The sequence below is a fragment of the Camelus ferus genome, chromosome 14, assembly GCF_009834535.1.
Source record: "Camelus ferus isolate YT-003-E chromosome 14, BCGSAC_Cfer_1.0, whole genome shotgun sequence".
Lineage (NCBI taxonomy): Eukaryota > Metazoa > Chordata > Mammalia > Artiodactyla > Camelidae > Camelus > Camelus ferus.
The window spans coordinates 8,482,861-8,500,317 of NC_045709.1; the positions used below are offsets into that span (position 1 = coordinate 8,482,861).

A 17,457-nucleotide genomic window follows, 5' to 3' on the forward strand; every position below is an offset into this window, starting at 1 on the left:
TATTTTTTTTTAATCTTGAATGAGTACTGAATTTCGTCCGTATATTCAGCATCTAGTAAGATGATTATATGTTTCCTTTTTCCCACTTTTATATGGTGAATTACATTAACTGAGTTTTCAAATGTTAAGTCAGCCTTGTATTTCTGCAAATAACCCCATTTGGTCATGATATATTATCCTTTTCAGATGTTGCCAATTTTTACTTGGGACAATATTATGGAGTATCTGTGGTGCACAACACATTGAACGCTGTGTTTCTGGGTGGAAGGAGAGATGCTGTAAAAATGTTTACTCAGTCTTCATTTACCATAACATGCAGAATAAGCATATTCAGAATATGCAGGCAAATACGAGAAATAACAGAGTTAAAAGTGAATGGAAGCAGTGCTGGAAGGTAAGGTTGTTTTTGCTATAGTTTTTGTACCATTTGACATACCTTACTTTAGAAGTAAAACTTAATGTATATTAATTTTAAAAATTCTCCCCGTCCAGAAACTAGTCATTTGTTTTCGGTTTGTTTTAATAACAACTCCAATTCAACTGGGTTTTTTTGTTGTTGGTGGTGGTGCACGATGTGCAAACACCTGGACCAGTGTTTATTTTTCCTCCTAAATAGGTAACGAATTGGCCCCGGCATCATTTATTGATTAGTCCTTAATTTTCTTCCTATGATTTGTTAATACTGTTATTTGTACCAGGGTGTTTCTGTACTATTTGTCCTTGCTCTGGTACTGTACTGATCTGAGTTATAGCCGAGTGAGTTTACTGTAGCCAAGCTCATTCAAATAATAATAATAATAAATAATAATAAATAATAATAATAATAAAGAAGAGGAAGAAGAGGAGGAAGAAGAGGAGGAGGAGGAAGAAGAGGAGGGGGAGGAGGGAGAAGAGGGAGAAGAGAAGGAGGAGAAGAGGAAGAGGAAGGAGAAGGAGAAGAAGAGTGTAAAAGCACAGAGGTTTATAAAAGTAGCTGGCTGGAGGAATCTGAGTAGATACATAATGAATGTTGAAAGCGCAACAGAAAGTTTCAAAGAAGCCCTTAACGCGCAGTCCCTCGGGAAGAAACCACCTTCACAAGCTGAAACCCCTAGGTGAGATAGAGACACCTGCCACAAAGGCCGGGCGGCGGGAGCCAGGGTCTCTGGTTTCATCTGAAGGCCCGCACCTGCGACGGCCCAGGGGGCGGGGCGAACGTCGCCTCCCGCCGAGGCCAGCCGGGTACTCTCGCGCGATGTCGGGCAGCGCGGAGGCGCGGGGGCGAAGACCGGGCGTCGGGGTAGGAGTAGTGGTGACCAGCTGCAGGCATCCTCGCTGCGTCCTCCTCGGGAGGAGGAAGGGGTCCTTCGGAGCCGGCAGTTTCCAGCTTCCCGGGGGTCACTTGGAGTTCGGGTAAGCAGCCGCCCGGCTGACCGGGAAAGCGGAACATGCACGGAGGGGCGATGCCGCTCACGGCGTGCGTCCGTGCGTGCGTGCCGACGCTGCGTCGTTTCTCGCGCGTCCCTCTTTTCTCCCTCGGGCGGGGAGGGGGTGCTGCGCCGGTTGAGGCTGGCGGGGGGGCTCGCCTCGCTCCCTGTGAACTGCGCCTGCGCTATCCTCAGCTCCTCGCCGGACCTGGCGCGGCTGGGACTTGGTTCGTCAGGTGTTTTTTTTTTTTTTTTTTTCCTTCACTGCTCGCTCTTGACGGAGGGAAAGTGGGTGTTTATAAACCTTGAGCGGTCCAGTCGTGTCAGTTAACACATTCGCACGGGTTGCTGGTGGTATAAACGCTTGCGGATATGTTTACTGGTTCCTGCTCCCTTAAGTTTAGTTGCGCTTTAACCAAACGAATGGGCCAGTGAAACTCTGGGCCTCAGTGTCTCTGTCTTTAAAATGGGGAAGTTGGACGGACTACTCGTTGAGGTCTCTCTCTGCTTTGGCGTTCTGTGATACGATGTATGGATCAGACTGACGAAGTCTATCCTACACAGGAGCGAAGAAAGCCTGGGGTTGTGCTAGAAGGTGGATTCATCTGGGCCTTGGACTCTTAATCAATAGAATTTGATAGGCTGGAGGAGAAATTCAGGCAAGGCTTTACTGGGGCCTGTGCTGCAGCAGGCGGGAAAGAGTAAGAAGCAGGTGCCCTGGCTCGCTCCCCGAGGGCATGGCGAGCTGATTCTTTAAATGAGGTGAAGTAAGGTGGGTGGCGTTTGGGCAGGTGGCCTAGCTTAGGTGGTCTGCCTACTCCTTTGGTGGTGCTGTATGCAGGGGTCATGCACAGTGCCCTGCTTTTGTTCTCAGCTCCACAGAAATGACAGTTGATTTGTGGCCTTTTGTATCTTACTGTTCATAGCTGCCTCAACTGCGCATGCATATAGTTATTTTTAGCCCCTTATAGTTGCTTTATATTCTATTGTTCCAGGAGACCTCTGTCCAGGTGCAGCTACTCTGGTAAAGGGTTCGAGGTCCCAGCCTTTCTCAAAGTGAGAATAAGGATAAAGTTAGCAGCAGATAAACAGCATCTAAAGCGGGCAGACCTAGAGCTTGTTTTCCCCTTTTTTATTGAAAGTTTCAAACATACATAAAAGTAGAGAAAAGAATGAATCCTCAGGTACACATTGCTCAGCTTGTTCTTGCTTCATCTTTACTGTTCTTCTCTCCCTTCAGACACCCCCCCCCCCTTGTTTTCTAGACTATTTTAAAGGAAAACTCAGGCGTGTTACTATATCACCCCGAAATATTTCAGTATGTAACTGTAATAGGCTTTTATAAAAATGTAACTGCAATACCATTTTCAAACCTTAAAATAATTCTTTAATAACATCTGATACGTAGTCTGTACCATTTTCCCCATTTATCTTGAAAATATCTTTTTACCGTTTTGTACCAATGCAGATCAAAGGAAGGGCACATGTTGCATGTGATTGATACCTTTTTTAAGTCCTTCAATCTTAACAGAAACTGCCCTCCCCTTTCTTCCCATGCCATATTGAATACGGGTCAGTCGAAGAATTTCTCACATTCTGACTATATTCTTCTAAACCACTTGTTATAAAGTGATTATTAGGAATAGAAACTTCATCCTAGTGCCTTTTAATCAAGATTTTGATCTTTATGGAATTCTTCCAGCACATGGAACTTTTTTAACGTTCTTCAGAGTTTTTAAAAGCATCAAGTTTATCATTTTAGATAATTAAGATAAGCTATCATTTCATAAATAATAAAATTTCTAGATTAAAAATCAAATTGTCCAGACAGGTATACCTTATTGTACTTTGTCAGTTGTTGGGGAGCATTAAGCCAAACTTAGAGCACAAACTAAGCACTGTTTAGAATGTATAATTACTAGAGCAATAGTAGAGATAGCTTAATAATAGCACAAGAAAATGTTGGTGTCTTGACTCAGATATTGATAATGACTCAGAATGATAATAGCCAAAATGGAACTTTAATGATCTTTTTAAGTACCAGATATTATGCTAAGTTCTTCACATGTATGCTTTCACTTATCTTTGTATAACTGGTAAACTGAGTGGACTAAATCTATGGGAAACAAACAGGAAATGGCTTTATTTTCTCCTTCTGTTGTCTTCAAATGTAATTGATCTTTCCCTTCTCTGCTGTTCTATATTTTCTGCAAATTCCTTTCACTTGATTATAGAAATAAATCACATTTTGGTTGTTATGATCCTTTTCCAAGCATTTATCTTTCCTTCGTAGTGGTGAAGAAGATGTGGACCATTGTTTTGCTCTTTCTCCACCTCCTCCTCTTCTCACTGTTTCTGATTTCTTTCTCCAGTGTGTTCAGAAAGGAGAGGAGGGGGCAGAACTTTTACCCGAGTAGTGCTGCTGTGACCCACGTGCCCTCTGGCTGCAGCGTTCACACATGTGCTCTCTTTCTTAGGGTGTGTTTGTTGGTTGTTTGGAAGTCCTGCAAGGGTTGCTGCACTGCACAGTTCCCTGACACAGGTGACTGACATAGGTCTTTGTGACCCTCCCCTGGTTCTTGCTTTTAGCACACCACCCTACATTTTCTTCCTGCTGGGATCCCCAGCCGTCCCCTATAGCGTCTGCTGGGCCCAAAGGGAAACATGTTGGTAATGATGCTTTCACTGCTGCCCGTTTTCCCTGTTCAGCCATCGTGAGCTGCTTTAGCCTGTCCCTTGCCTTCCAAATTCCCAAAGTGGGAATGAGCATCAGCCTCTGTATTCACATGTGTCACTAAACACCAAGGGACACATTTCAGACTTACTCAAGAGCTCTTTCCCTCCTACACCTCCACTCTGTTGCATTGGGGGAGGCCTTTGAGTTTCCACAGCTCAGTCCTTAGCAGGGAAGTAACACACCAGTACCTCCTCAAGAGCCACACCCAGTCTCAGTGACTAATTCTTTTGGAGCATCTCTCACTTGGTTGGGGGCAGAGTTGGCCCCTCATCAGGAGGAAGGGAAACATTCTTAACTAGGCTGAAAACTTACCACTTTCCTCCCTCCTGAAGATCTCCTGTCTCTCTTACATAGACTGGTTAGGGTGAAGGTCAAAAGACTACTCTGGCCTTCCTTAGCAAACCCTTAAGTTCAAATGGCATCTTTTGACTCTTTAGAATTTAGAGTTGCCTATCGTTCTCAATTTTGAGGCTTAAACTAAAATTCTGAGCCTACTGGAAAGGACATTGTCGACTTCTTGATACACTTAAAACAACCCCTTAAGAAAGTAGCATTCTCTCTCTTTACTTATCCAAGATGGAAGATATTGGACTTCCAACTCAAACCCAAGTCTAGTTGATGCCAAAGCCTGTGTTCTTAACTGATATACTAAACCACCTGCTGGTTTCATGTTGCCTCCAGGCATGTGAACTACTGCTGAATTGGCTAAATACTCATTTTTTTGGTTCAATGTGAAGTCCTTTTGGTCTTCAGATACCTAGAGACAGGATAAACAAATGTTAAAGGTAGGGCTGTTGATTTATTGTTTTAAAGCATGAACCAATTACAGTTCTTTTTTGCTTTACCCTAGAAATTTCTAGCCAAGAATTTCATGGCAAAAAAACCCCAAAAAACAATGTTATGTAAATGTAATTGAATACAATGATGTGTCTCTGTTTTCCAGTGAAAGCTGGGAAGAATGTGCCCAAAGGGAAACCTGGGAAGAAACAGCTCTTCACTTGAAAAATGTTCACTTTGCCTCGGTTGTGAATTCTTTCGTTGAGAAAGAGAATTATCATTATGTCACCATATTAATGAAAGGAGAGGTGGACACGACTCATGATTCAGAACCAAAGAATGTAGAGCCTGAAAAAAATGAAAGTAAGAGAATTACATATAATAATGTGTTTTCTTTGAGAGCATATTGTCTGAAGGAGTATCACATTATATTGCCATGTGAAGAGAATAGATTAAAATGTAATTATACTTTATTAGGATGTAAATATTCTTACATCGTGGAGACAAAAGGACAGAGCTGGAAAGAGAACTGGCTCTGGAGTTGGTTCTTCCGCTTAGAGGTTTGTAACCTGGGGCAAGTTATTTAGGTCTCTGGGCCTCTTTTCTCATCTGTGATAACAGTAACTACCTCAGTTGGGCTGTTGTAAGGATAGAATGAGTTAGTGCACTTAACAGGCCTAGCGAACACTGTAAGTAAGTACTCAGTCAGTGTTAGATTTATTGTTAGTGTTTCATTTCGTTTCAAACTGATTTTTAAGCAAAACATTTAATATTCCTTCCTCAGTTTTCTCACCTGTACAAGAGGGATTATAACTTCCTTTTACAGAGAATGATTAACCTCACAAAACCATTATCTGTTACCTTCTGTGTTGAATTGAGTGCTCTGAAAGTTTTAATGACAATAAATGATATTATTTGTGATGATATCATCTCTCTTCAAACTTTGTAAGACGCCATGAGAAAGGGAGCTAAAGAGTAAAATGTTAAACTTACTGAAAATATATATATATATTTTTAAATTGAAGTACAGTTGATTTACAGTGTTGTGTTAGTTTCTGGTATACAACATGGTGATACAGTTATACATACATATATTTTTTCATATTCTTACTATAGGTTATTACAAGCTACTGAATATAGCTGCCTGGGCTATACAGTAGGACCTTGCTTATCTATTTTATATACAGTAGTTAGTAACTGTAAATCCCAAACTCCCAGATTATGCCTCCCCCTTCCCCCTTTCTCCCCGGTAATCACTAGTTTGTTTTCTATGTCTGTGAGTGTGTTTCTGTTTGGTAAATATATTCATTTGTATCATTTTTTTTACATTCTACATATAAGTGGTTATCATATGATATTTGTCTTTGACTTACTTCACTTATGATAATCTCTAGGTCCATCTATGTTGCTGCAAATGGCATTATTCCATTCCTTTTTGTGGCTGAGTAGTATTCCATAGTGTGTGTGTGTGTACCACATTTTTTTCATCCAGTCATTTGTCAGTGGACATTTAGGTTGCTTCCACATCTTGGCTATTGTAAATAGTGCTTCTGTGAACATTGGGGTGCATGTATCTTTTCAAATTAGAGTTCCCTCTGAATATGTGCCCAGGAGTGGGATTGTTGGATCATATGGTTACTCTATTTTTAGTTTTTTAAGGAATCTTTGTACTGTTCTCATAGTGGCTGTGCTAAATTACATTCCTAACAACAGTGTAGGAGGGTTCCCTTTTCTCCACCCCCTCTCTTGCATTTATCATTTGTGGACTTTTTAATGATGGCCATTCTGACCAGTGTGAGGTGATACATCATTGTAGTTTTGATTTGCATTTCTCTGATAATTAGCGGAGTTGAGCATCTTTTTATGTGCCTTTTGGTCATCTGTATGTCTTCTTTGGTGAAATGTCTGTTTAGGTCTTCTGCCCACTTGTTGATTGGGTTGTTTGTTTTTTTGGTATTGAGCTGTACGTGCTGTTTGTATATTCTGGAGGTTAAGCTGTTGTCAAGCACATCGTTTGTAAGTATTTTCTCCCATTCTGTAGGTTGCCTTTTCATTTTGTTTATGGTTTCCTTTGCTGTGCAAAAGCTTATAAGTTTAATTAGGTCCCATTTGTTAATTTTTGCTTTTATTTCTATTGCCTTGGTAGACTGACCATAATCACTATGATTTATGTCAGAGAATATTTTCCCTGTTTTCTTCTAGGAGATTTATGGTGTCCTGTCTTAATGTGTAAGTCTTGAAGCCATTTTGAATTTATTTTTGTGTATGGTGTGAGAGAGTGTTCTAACTTCACTGATGTGCATGCTGCTGTCTAGCTTTCCCAGCAACACTTGCCAAAGAGACTGTCTTTTCTCCATTGTATATTCTTGGCTTTTTGTCAAAGATTAATTGACTGTAGGTGTGTGGGTTTATTTCTGGATTCTGTTCTGTTTTGTTGATCCATTTGTCTGTTTTTGTGTCAATAACATGCTGTTTCGATTACTGTAGCTTTGTAGTATTGTCTGAAGTCTGGGAGGGTTATGCCTCCAGCTTCATTCTTTTTCTTCAGTATTGTTTTGGCAATTCTGGGTGTTTTGTGATTCTGTATACATTTTAGTATTATTCTATTTCTGTAAAAAATGTCTGGTGTAATTTGATAAGGATTATATTAAATCTGTAGGTTGCTTTGGGTAGTATGGCAATTTTAACAATGTTAATTCTTCCAATCCAAGAGCATAGAATATCTTTCCATTTCTTTAAATCATCTTTAGTTTATCAGTGTTTTAGATCTCTACTTATAAGTCTTTCACTTCCTTGGTCAGGTTTATTCCTAAGTATTTTGTTTTTTGATGCAATTTTAAAAGGATTTTTTTTTTTTTACTTTCTTTTCTGATATTTCATTGTTAGTGTAAAGAAATGCAAGGTATTTCTGTTCATCTTGTATCCTGCTACCTTACTGAATTTTTTTATCAGCTCTAGTAGTTTTTGTGTGGAGCCTTTAGGGTTTTCTATATATAATATCATGCCATCTGCATATAGTGACAATTTTACCTCTTCTCTTCCAATTTGGATCCCTTTAATTACTTTTTTTTGTCTGATTGTTGTGGCTCGGACTTCCCATACTATGTTGAATAGAAGTGATGAGGGTGGGCATCCTTGTCTTATTCCAGATTTTAGTGGGAAGGCTTTCAGTTTTTCACCATTAAGTATTAGGTTTTCTGTGGGTTTGTCACAAATAGCTTTTATTATGTTGGTATGTGTTACCTCTGTGCCCACTTTGGTAAGAGTTTTTATCATGAATGGATGTTGACTTTTATCAAAATTTTTTTTTGTATCTATTGAGAATATCATGTGGGCTTTGTCCTTTGTTTTGTTGATGTGGTATATCACATTGGTTGATACGCATCTGCTGAACTATCCTTGTGACCCTGGGATTAATCTGACTTGATCATAGTGTATGATCTTTTTTATGTGTTGTTGGATTCGGTTTTCTAATACTGTGTTGAGAGCTTCTGCATCTATATTCATCAAAGATACTGGCCTGTAATTTTCTTTTTTGATAGTGTCTTTGCCTGTTTTTTGGTATCAGGGTGATAGTGGCTTCATAGAATGAGTTTGGGAGTGTTCCTTCCTCTTCAGTGTTTTGGAAGAGTTTGAGAAGGATTGGTATAAGTTCTTTGTTAGAATTCCCTAGTGAAGCCATGTGGTTCTGGACTTCTGTTTGCAGGGAGTTTTTTTTTTTGTTGTTTTTTTTTAGTACAGATTATATTTCAGTTCTAGTGATCACTCTGTTCAGAATATCTATTCTTGATTCAGTTTTGAACTGTATGTTTCTAGAAACTTGTAACTTGTCCATTTCTTCTATGTTGTCCAATTTGTTGGCATGTAATTATTCATAGTATTTTTTGTATTTCTGTGGTATCAGTTGTAATTTCTCCTCTTACATTTCTTATTTTGTTTATTTGGCTCCTCTCTCTTTTCTTCTTTGTGAGCCTGGCCAGAGGTTTGTTGATTTTGTATACTCTTTCAAAAAAACCAGCTCTTGTGTTTCATTGATTTTTTTTTCCCATTGTTTTTTTTATCTCTATTTTATTTATTTCCTCCCTGATATTTATTATTTCTTCCCTTCTGCTGACTTTAAGTTTTGTTTGCTCTTCTTTCTCTAATTCTTTTAGTTGGTAGGTTTGGTTGTTTATTTGAGGTTTTTCTTGTTTTTTGAGAAAGGCCTGTATAGCTATAAACTTCCCTATTAGGACTGATTTTGCTGCATCCCAGATATTTTGTGTTTGTGTTTTCAATGTCATTTGTCTCAAGGTATTGTTAAATTTCCTCTTTGATTTTATCATTGACCCATTGGATTTTCTAGTAGCATGTTGTTTAGTCTCCATGCAATCTTTGTTTTTCCACCCTCTTTCTGTGGTTGATTTTTCATTTCATACCATTGTGGTCAGAAAAGATGCTTGAAATAATTTCTGTCCTCTTAAATTTGTCGAGGCTTGTTTTGTGTCTGAGCATGTGATCTATCCTAGAGAATGTTCCATGTGCACTTAAAAAGAATGTATATTCTGGGTTTTTTGGATGTAATGTCCTGAAAATGTCAATTAAGTCTAGCTATCTGCTGTGTTATTTAGGATCTCTGTTGCCTTACTGATTTTCTGCCTTTCTAGACCTGTCCACTGATGTTAGTGAGATGTTAGTCTCCTACTGTCATTGTATTCCTATTAATTTCTCCCTTTATGTCTGTTAGTATTATTTTGTGTATTTAGGTGCTCGTATGTTGGGTGCATATGTATTCGTCAGTGTAATATCCTTTTCTTGTATTGATTCTTACATTGATTATATTGATTATATAGTATCCTTTACCTTTCTTTATGGACTTTGTTTTAAAGTCTATTTTGTCTGATATGAGTATTGCTACCCCTGTTTTCTTGTCATTTCCATTTGCATGAAACATCTTTTTCCATCGCCTCACCTTCAGTCTGTATGAGTCCTTTGCCCTAAAGGGGATCTGTTATAGGCAGCACATTGTAGGCTCTTGTTTTAATGTATAATTTGCCACTCTATGTCTCTTGTTTGCAGCAGCAAACTGAATATATCATTTATACTATCTAACTTAGCATCAGATTTGAAAAGTTGAAGATCTTAGTCCCACAGACTGCCCCCACTTTAAACACCAGTCTCAAGTCCAGGCCTCCTTTACTTTTGACTGCCTGGCTATAAATCAAAGGTATCCACAATACCATATTCAAGTTCAATAATTTGCTAGAATGGCCCACAGAACTCAGGAAAATACTTTACTTATCATTTTATTATAAATGATACAACTCAGGAGCAGCCAAATGGAAGAAATTTGTGGGGTAGGGGGTGTGTGTGCAGTTTCCATGCCTTTTCCAAGTTTGCCACCCTCCCAGCACCACAGTATGTTCACCAACTTAGTAACTGTCTGAACCCAGTTGTCTAGGGTTTTTGTGGAGGTTCCTATATGATTGGATTTTTACATGATTATTATTACTATAGTTGTTTTGATCATTGTCCATTGGTGGTTAACCCAGGCTTCAGCCCCTCTGTCCCCCTTGGGCTTTTTGTCACCAGCCCCCCATTCTGAAGCTATCTAGGGGCCTCCAGCCATCTCATTAGCATCAGGTATGGTTTTGAAAGGGGCTTATTATGGAAAACAAAGGAGGCTTCTCTGACCTCTATCACTCAGGAAATTTCAAAGATTTTAGGAACCCTGCCAGAAAACAGGGATGAAGACCAAATATATACTTTCTGTATCACAATATCACACACAGTAACACCCAGAAAGTATCCAAAGGCCTTCAGCTGACCTAGTAAAAATTACTCATGCCTTCAGAAGTATAAGGCAGAATTGTACCAGGTTTGCTGGGGGAACTGATACCCAGCTGCAGCCTGGCCAGGGTGTGATGGCTCGGGGGTCTTCGTTTTGTTTGTGAGATAGGCCGGCAGTCTCTGCCCCGTGTTCATCCGGTCTTGGATCTGGATAGCTTGCTTCAGTTTACTGGTTACTGCATTTCTCCTCCAACCTTCTGATTATAATTAGAAGGATTATCCAGGTGCTTCATTTACTAGGAGATAGAAAAAACTACTACAGCTTTCTTGAGACTCAGGTAATTCAGCGTCTTGCAGCACATTGTTTCTGTCTGTGTCTCCTCCCTCCCTCGCTCCCTCCCTCTCTCTCTCTCTTACTCTGTGGTCACAGGTGCTGATCAGCTTTTCTGAAACTTGTTCCAATTTCTTGGATTCTGTGTCCCCTGTCTTCCCAGAGTGAAACTCCATACCTGTATTTATAGGCAGAAAAATACTTAATGAAATAAGTATATACATGTAGTTATAAACTTATTTAGAATATGAAGTTCTAATAATCATAAAATTTATGTAGTCTTAATATATAATTTGTACATTCACCTGTCATGAGCATCTGTGTTTCCATATTATTTACATTTAAATCATCAAAGAAAATGCCACTCTAGAATATTTTGCTACAATTTCATATATTTTACAATTAATAGACAGTTAAATGTTTTGTGTTTCAATTTTTTTAAAAATCAACTCCTTCCTTATTTGTCTTTCTATGTAAAATATACCACAGCACAGACGATATTTTTTATTCTTTGCTCAGCTTCCATTATGTTTTTAAGAAATGGAGGATAGCATGGAAATTTTGTAATCTAACCTTATTTTATAGGTGAGGACATGGGTTTATTTTAATGTAGTCTGATCTGTAATATATAAAGTTCTGTGTGTTTTGCTTAGCCAAATATTTAAATGAAAATTGAATGGTATTAAATCTGGATTTTATCACAGTGTGGCCATTGTAAACTTGACTTTGTGTTCAAATAACAGCATGTTTTACATGATCACCAGTCTTCTTAAGATTGTCATTCTAAATGCAAATTATGTTTGTATAGCCAAGCTAATGCGTAGCATCACTATTGCACTAATTAGTGGCAAATCATTTTAAAATTTAGTTAATTTTGTTAGTATAGGTTAATTTGTTAAAATAAATATCCTTTGTGTCTTTCACAGCTAAAGAAATTGCTTTGGTATTTTTCTTTTCTAGGTTGGGAATGGGTTCCTTGGGAAGAATTTCCTCCCCTGGACCAGCTTTTCTGGGCACTGCGTTGTTTAAAGGAACAGGGTTACGATCCATTTAAAGAAGATTTGGATCATCTGGTAGGATATAAAGGAAATCACCTAGAGGTGAACAAGAAGATTCCCTGATTATTTTTTTCATGTAAAAGACAAAGTAAGGTCTGGTTAGAGAATGAAAAAAGTCTGCATTTCAGAACAACTCCATTTTATCTGAAAAGTTTCCTATAATTGCCAGTTTATTTGCCGTCTCTTAATATACCCAACATCCTTTCAGCCAGTGCTTGTGAAAATTTTTTTGGGATTATGTCTTGAATTGTCTTTCAGACTCAGAAAATGTTGTAAATGGTGATACTGTGGTGATTCTACTTTCCATATTTCTCTGTGACATTAACTGTACTGTTTGTCATTAATCAGTTTGCATGGAGAGTGCAGCAGGGTTTGTCTTAGTGTTTCAGTTCAAAGAGAGACCCTAATTCAAGTGCTAACACAGTGTACCCAGTGCAGAACTTATCACATTTGTTGATTTTCCTCTTCTGTTTTATTTAAGATAAAAAAAAATTTGGTGATATATTGACAGTCCCGCAACTAGAGCAAGCAGGACAAATCATTAGGGTGCATTTCCCAGGCTTCTGATTGAGAACCTAAACCAGAGAAGTAAGGCAAACAGTCCAGGACCTGTGTCCCATCACTAACCGGCCCTGTCATTTTGGATTTCTCACTTAATCTCTGTGAGACCCAACTTCCACGTGTATAAAATGCGATTAGACTGGGGCAGCAGTACTCACAGTGTGGCCTGGGGAAGTCCTTGAGACCCTTTCAAGGGTACTCAAGGTCAAAACTGTCTTTGTCATACAAAGACATCATTTGTTTCTTTCATTCTCTTCTTTCCTGAATGTACAGAGGCTGTGTGATATGTGATACTGTAACGGGCTGAATTCAAGAACAGATTTGAGATTCTGGCCCTTTTCTACTAGACTTGACCTGCAAGAAATCTGTAAAAATGTGAAACAGTTCCACTCTTCTCACTGTGTTTTTTGGTTCTTTTTTTTAAAGAAAAATGGCTATTTTTATGTTAAAGCAATTTTTTTATGAGTTTTTATTGTTTGTAAATGAATTTTTAAAAATTCTTAAAATATCTCAGTTTTAATTCCCATTATATAAATATCACTAGATAAAACCCTGCAAAAACAAAACCTCTTTGCAGTCATCAATAATTTTTAAGAGTTTAAAGGGATTCAAACCCCAAAAGTATGAGTGCTGCTGGATTAGACCATAAACTCACATCCTTTTCTTTATGAGCCTGCTTTTGTAAAATCCTCGCTTCTAGAGCTGGCTTTGGAAAGACTCAACTACTGTTGTAATAAGTGCTACGGAAGGCTCTTTCTCCAACAAAATGAGGATCATTTTTAAAGTTCTGTTCTTAATTGTTCTCTTTTTTCAAAATATGTGTACTTTGTATAGTTTACAATTTACAAATCTCATTTTCTGTTTAATTTTCTCATAGTTTTTAAATGTTAGGATGTGCAAGGAACTCAAGTAAATTAGTGTATACTCCTTGAACTTCAGATACACTGATGAATTTCACAATTTTCTACTCTTATTTGAGTCCTCTACATCCTTCCATTTTTACTCCCTTCCTCAGTTGACTTAATCTTTGTCTGTCCCTGGCTCCTCCCTAAATGGTAGACAAGGGAGGCTTGATAAGAAGAAACCAGACAAGTCTTACAGATGAAACTCCTCCAGAGCTTTACCTCAAATATAGTTGGTTGGGAGTTTATTGAGATATTTCTTTATATTAGTACTTATACAAGCAGATGTTTTATTATAGCTTTGTAAGCTTATCACTAACCTGTGGAATTTTTTCCATATCTGCTACTTTAAATTTTTTACTTTAGTAGACATACTCATTAGGAAATTGTGAGATTTTTCGTTTGTTTGTTTTAAATTTACCGAATTTGACATGAGGCTTATTTCAATGGGGGGAAAAAAACAAACCCAAAAAACCCAACCTGGGCTCTTAATTATAGTAAAAAGATAACTCATATTAGAAAGGGATTGCATTTGTCCCAGCACCTAAAATCCTCAGTTGGCATCTGGTAATCACATTGTAAATATTTCTCTAAATGAGTGAACAGAGCAGGATCTAGAACTCTTAAGTAATCAGTTAATTCTTAGATAGTTTGAGAATTGCCTTTAGTAGAAAAAAAAAACTAATGCTGACTACTAACAATATCCTCATAAAATGAAATGTCAGCTAGAGTTTCTGAAGGACATCTCATTCTGCCAGGACACTGGAGAGTCTGAAATCAAGCCCTCGGGTTCCTCTTCATGTATTTGCTACATCAAGCTCTGAGATGTGCCCTCTCCCGATACAGGCAAGTGCCCCTTCACTGGCCTTTGCGGCATCCCAGCTGAGATCTTCCCAGCGGAGCATGACGTGAATTTGGCCTCCCTGATATCCACTTGGAAGAGGCAGTTCTTGGTTATCTGGACTGCCAGCTTCCAGATAAGGCAAATGTAACTTCACATGAAACAAGTCTCTTTTTGGGCATCAGGGATCGTGTTATCTGGAGACCGTGGAGAAAGCAAGCTCAGGGAGTCATCTGTATGGGAGAAAACAGTCTTCCAGCGTAAAATCACTCACACGATGTTGCCTCACTATTTTGTTTTAATAATTATTTATGTTATACTTAGAAGTCAGTACTGCACTTGAGTATTGTTCATGAAAAATGCAAATTAAAAATAACTATACATTGACTAAGAGGTTGTACCAAGCCTTCCATTTTATGGACTTCAATAAATTGAGCAAGTAAGTTTGTACTTATGTACTCCATAAGCATTTCATTTGCATCTACTGTGTGCCAAGTACCATGGTTGGTGCTTAATAATATTTGTTTTGTAAATTGAGTCTGTCACACTTCCTTAATCCCAGATTCCATTCTAGATTTCTGTCCATTTTTATGTTTGAGATGTGTAAGTATTTGGCTTTTTGCATAATAGTATTGCTTAATAGCTTTATAAGCAGCAGTGGAACTCACTTTATTTGTCAGAACAACTCACGGGCAAGAGGAGCAAAGTAGCAGGTAAGCCAGACTCCGCCAGCTTCAGTTTGACCTCATATTCCTGGCCTCTGTTCTTTTTTTTCTTCTTTACACATTCACTTTCCACCTGTTTCTTGATGACTCCCCAAACAACACTGTCTACAGCTGACTTTTTCCTTAAGCTCCAGACCCAATCACACACCAGTCATCTCTGCCTTACGTTTTCCACGTCTGTCTAACTTGATACATTCCAAACTGAATTTCCTCTTGTATTCATTCCTCGCAGGGAATGACTCTACATCTGCTGAATTGCTCAGATTAGATTCCCTTTCTTCACATAAAACAGCCACTCTATCTTGTTCATCCTGTTTCTTTCATGTTTCTTGAATCCATCCTCCATCTCCTTGTCCCAGTGCCTCCTCCCTGGTCCAGATCTTCATTTTCTCCCCAGCCTGTTCCTGCAGCTTTTCCATCAGATTGATTGATTGACTGGGGATATGATATAAAATTTACCATCTTCATCTTCTGATTTATTTTCAGCAGTACTCCTGGAGTGACTTTCCAAAAACATGGATTTGGTCATGCCTCTTGTCTTCCCAGACTTCTGAGAAGTTCCCCATAAAACTCTTAACCTGACATGCAAGGTCTTCCATAATTTTCCCATCTTACCCCCATCACTTTCTCACACCCTATATTCCAGGCATATTTCTTTGTACTTCAAGTGTACCATACCTTGCCAGTGTGTCTGCAGCTCCTTCTGAAGTGAATGTCACCCCCACCCTTAATCTGCCTTAACAGAACCTTACTCATTTTTCATACCTCACTTCCAAGTATCCCTCCCTCTGAAGCCTTCTAAACTTAAGCCAACTCTGACACACTATGCCTTAACTATTTCTATTGTAGCTTGACTTCAGAGGTGGCTTTTCAATTAGTAAGGTTCTAGGCTTAATTTATCTGTGACACTTGTGTTCTTCTAAAGTCACCCACTTTTGTCTTCTATGAACTTGATTTAACTTCTAATGGGTTGAATTCATTCCTAAAGCATTTGTGAAGCAATAGATTCTGCAGATAAAATGCTCCTAAAACAGCTTCCTCCTTAAAAATGGCTTAAAATAGGTGCTCACTTACAGCACATAGTTTACCTAAATACTGTGTGAATAAGAGGAAACATGTTCACATTTCAGGAATCAAGTGTGACTCCTGGTGGGCATTTACCGTGGCCAGGCACTGCCGTTGCGTTTTTGCGGTCTTCAGTTTGGCTCAGTGCTGTAAACCCCAACACACACCATTGCTGTGTTCTGGTCATCGCTTGCCTCCCCAGGAAAGGAAGCTCCTTCAGGCCAGAGACCGAGTCTTTCTATTATATACCCAGCAGCCAGTGGTGACTGGGAATACTAAATACCCAAAGTATACTGGTTGAGTAAAAAATTGACCTTCTAGTATTTAATCCTTGGCCTGGGCTGGAATAAGACAAGTCGTACTGAGGATACTCAGAGGAGGGAATGCAGATACTGCGTTCCAGGTATCTGTAGGGACACAAAGGAGAGCTGTTTCTATTGGTATAGGGATGGGGCTAGAATCTGAAATAGAAACAGCTGCCCTGGTTAAAAGACAAAGCCCAAAAAGAAGGTGGGGAAGCTGAAATCCAAATGCCGGTTTACTCCTGGTGAGGAACGATGCGGAAGACAAATTCCTGTACTGTGGGGGGATGTGGCTAAATAAAGTGTTAAACGTTCCTTAAGATGAAAGTTTAATGTGTTTAGTTGGTAAGACGCCCCTTCATATCTTGCTGGGGATATTCTGTAACATTTGATACGTAAGTTCTGTTAACTTTATAGAGTATTTTTTAAAAATCCAAATTCTGAAATACATTTAGACCCAAGGCTTTTGGCTGGGGGTTGTAGAGCTCTGTGGGTAAACGCCAAGTGAGCACATACACAGCAGCTTGGCTTTGAGATTCCCATTCGTTTGCCAATCCACTATTCCATCCACACTCATAAGGAATTTTTATATTCCTTAGCCCAGTCTAATTTTGTTTGGTTTTATTCGTTACGTTCTTTGTCTGTGTTGGTTTATAAGTGAAAACCCCTAAAAGGAAGAGGTTCTAAGACTCTTGGATTGTGAATGGCAGTGACTGATGGGCCAGAAAGGCCCTGGTGCTCAGACTTGGAACATGAAGGCCTCACACAGACGCCCATTCAGCGGGTAAGGAGCAGGTTCTTGAATCTGCCTCGTAGCAGCCAGCCCAGCAATACGCTTGGCTTGTGTCCACACTTTGAGAAATACCACTTTTGAGAGTTTTATGTGTAACCAGTATGGTCATTGTGCTCTGACACGTCTGACATCCTTAATGTGAGTTATGCTTTTCCAAAAGGCAACTGCAGGTTACAGGGGCCCATTATTT

At 39.0% G+C, this 17,457-nt stretch overlaps 1 protein-coding gene across 2 annotated transcripts; it reads left to right on the forward strand.

The window, feature by feature from the left end:
- The first annotated feature begins 850 nt into the window (after positions 1 to 850).
- Positions 851 to 16,794, forward strand: NUDT15 (nudix hydrolase 15). Of its 2 annotated transcripts, none has more exons than XM_032496161.1 (4): positions 851 to 1,392; positions 5,087 to 5,283; positions 11,981 to 12,093; positions 14,388 to 16,794. In XM_032496161.1, exons 1-4 carry the CDS (start codon positions 1,007 to 1,009, stop codon positions 14,451 to 14,453), a joined length of 762 nt encoding a protein of 253 aa, XP_032352052.1. In that variant the 5' UTR covers positions 851 to 1,006; the 3' UTR covers positions 14,454 to 16,794. The 2 variants fall into 2 exon arrangements, with proteins under 2 accessions (XP_032352052.1, XP_032352049.1); XM_032496158.1 differs by having other exon boundaries at positions 853 to 1,392; positions 11,981 to 12,120.
- Positions 16,795 to 17,457: the final 663 nt, after the last annotated feature.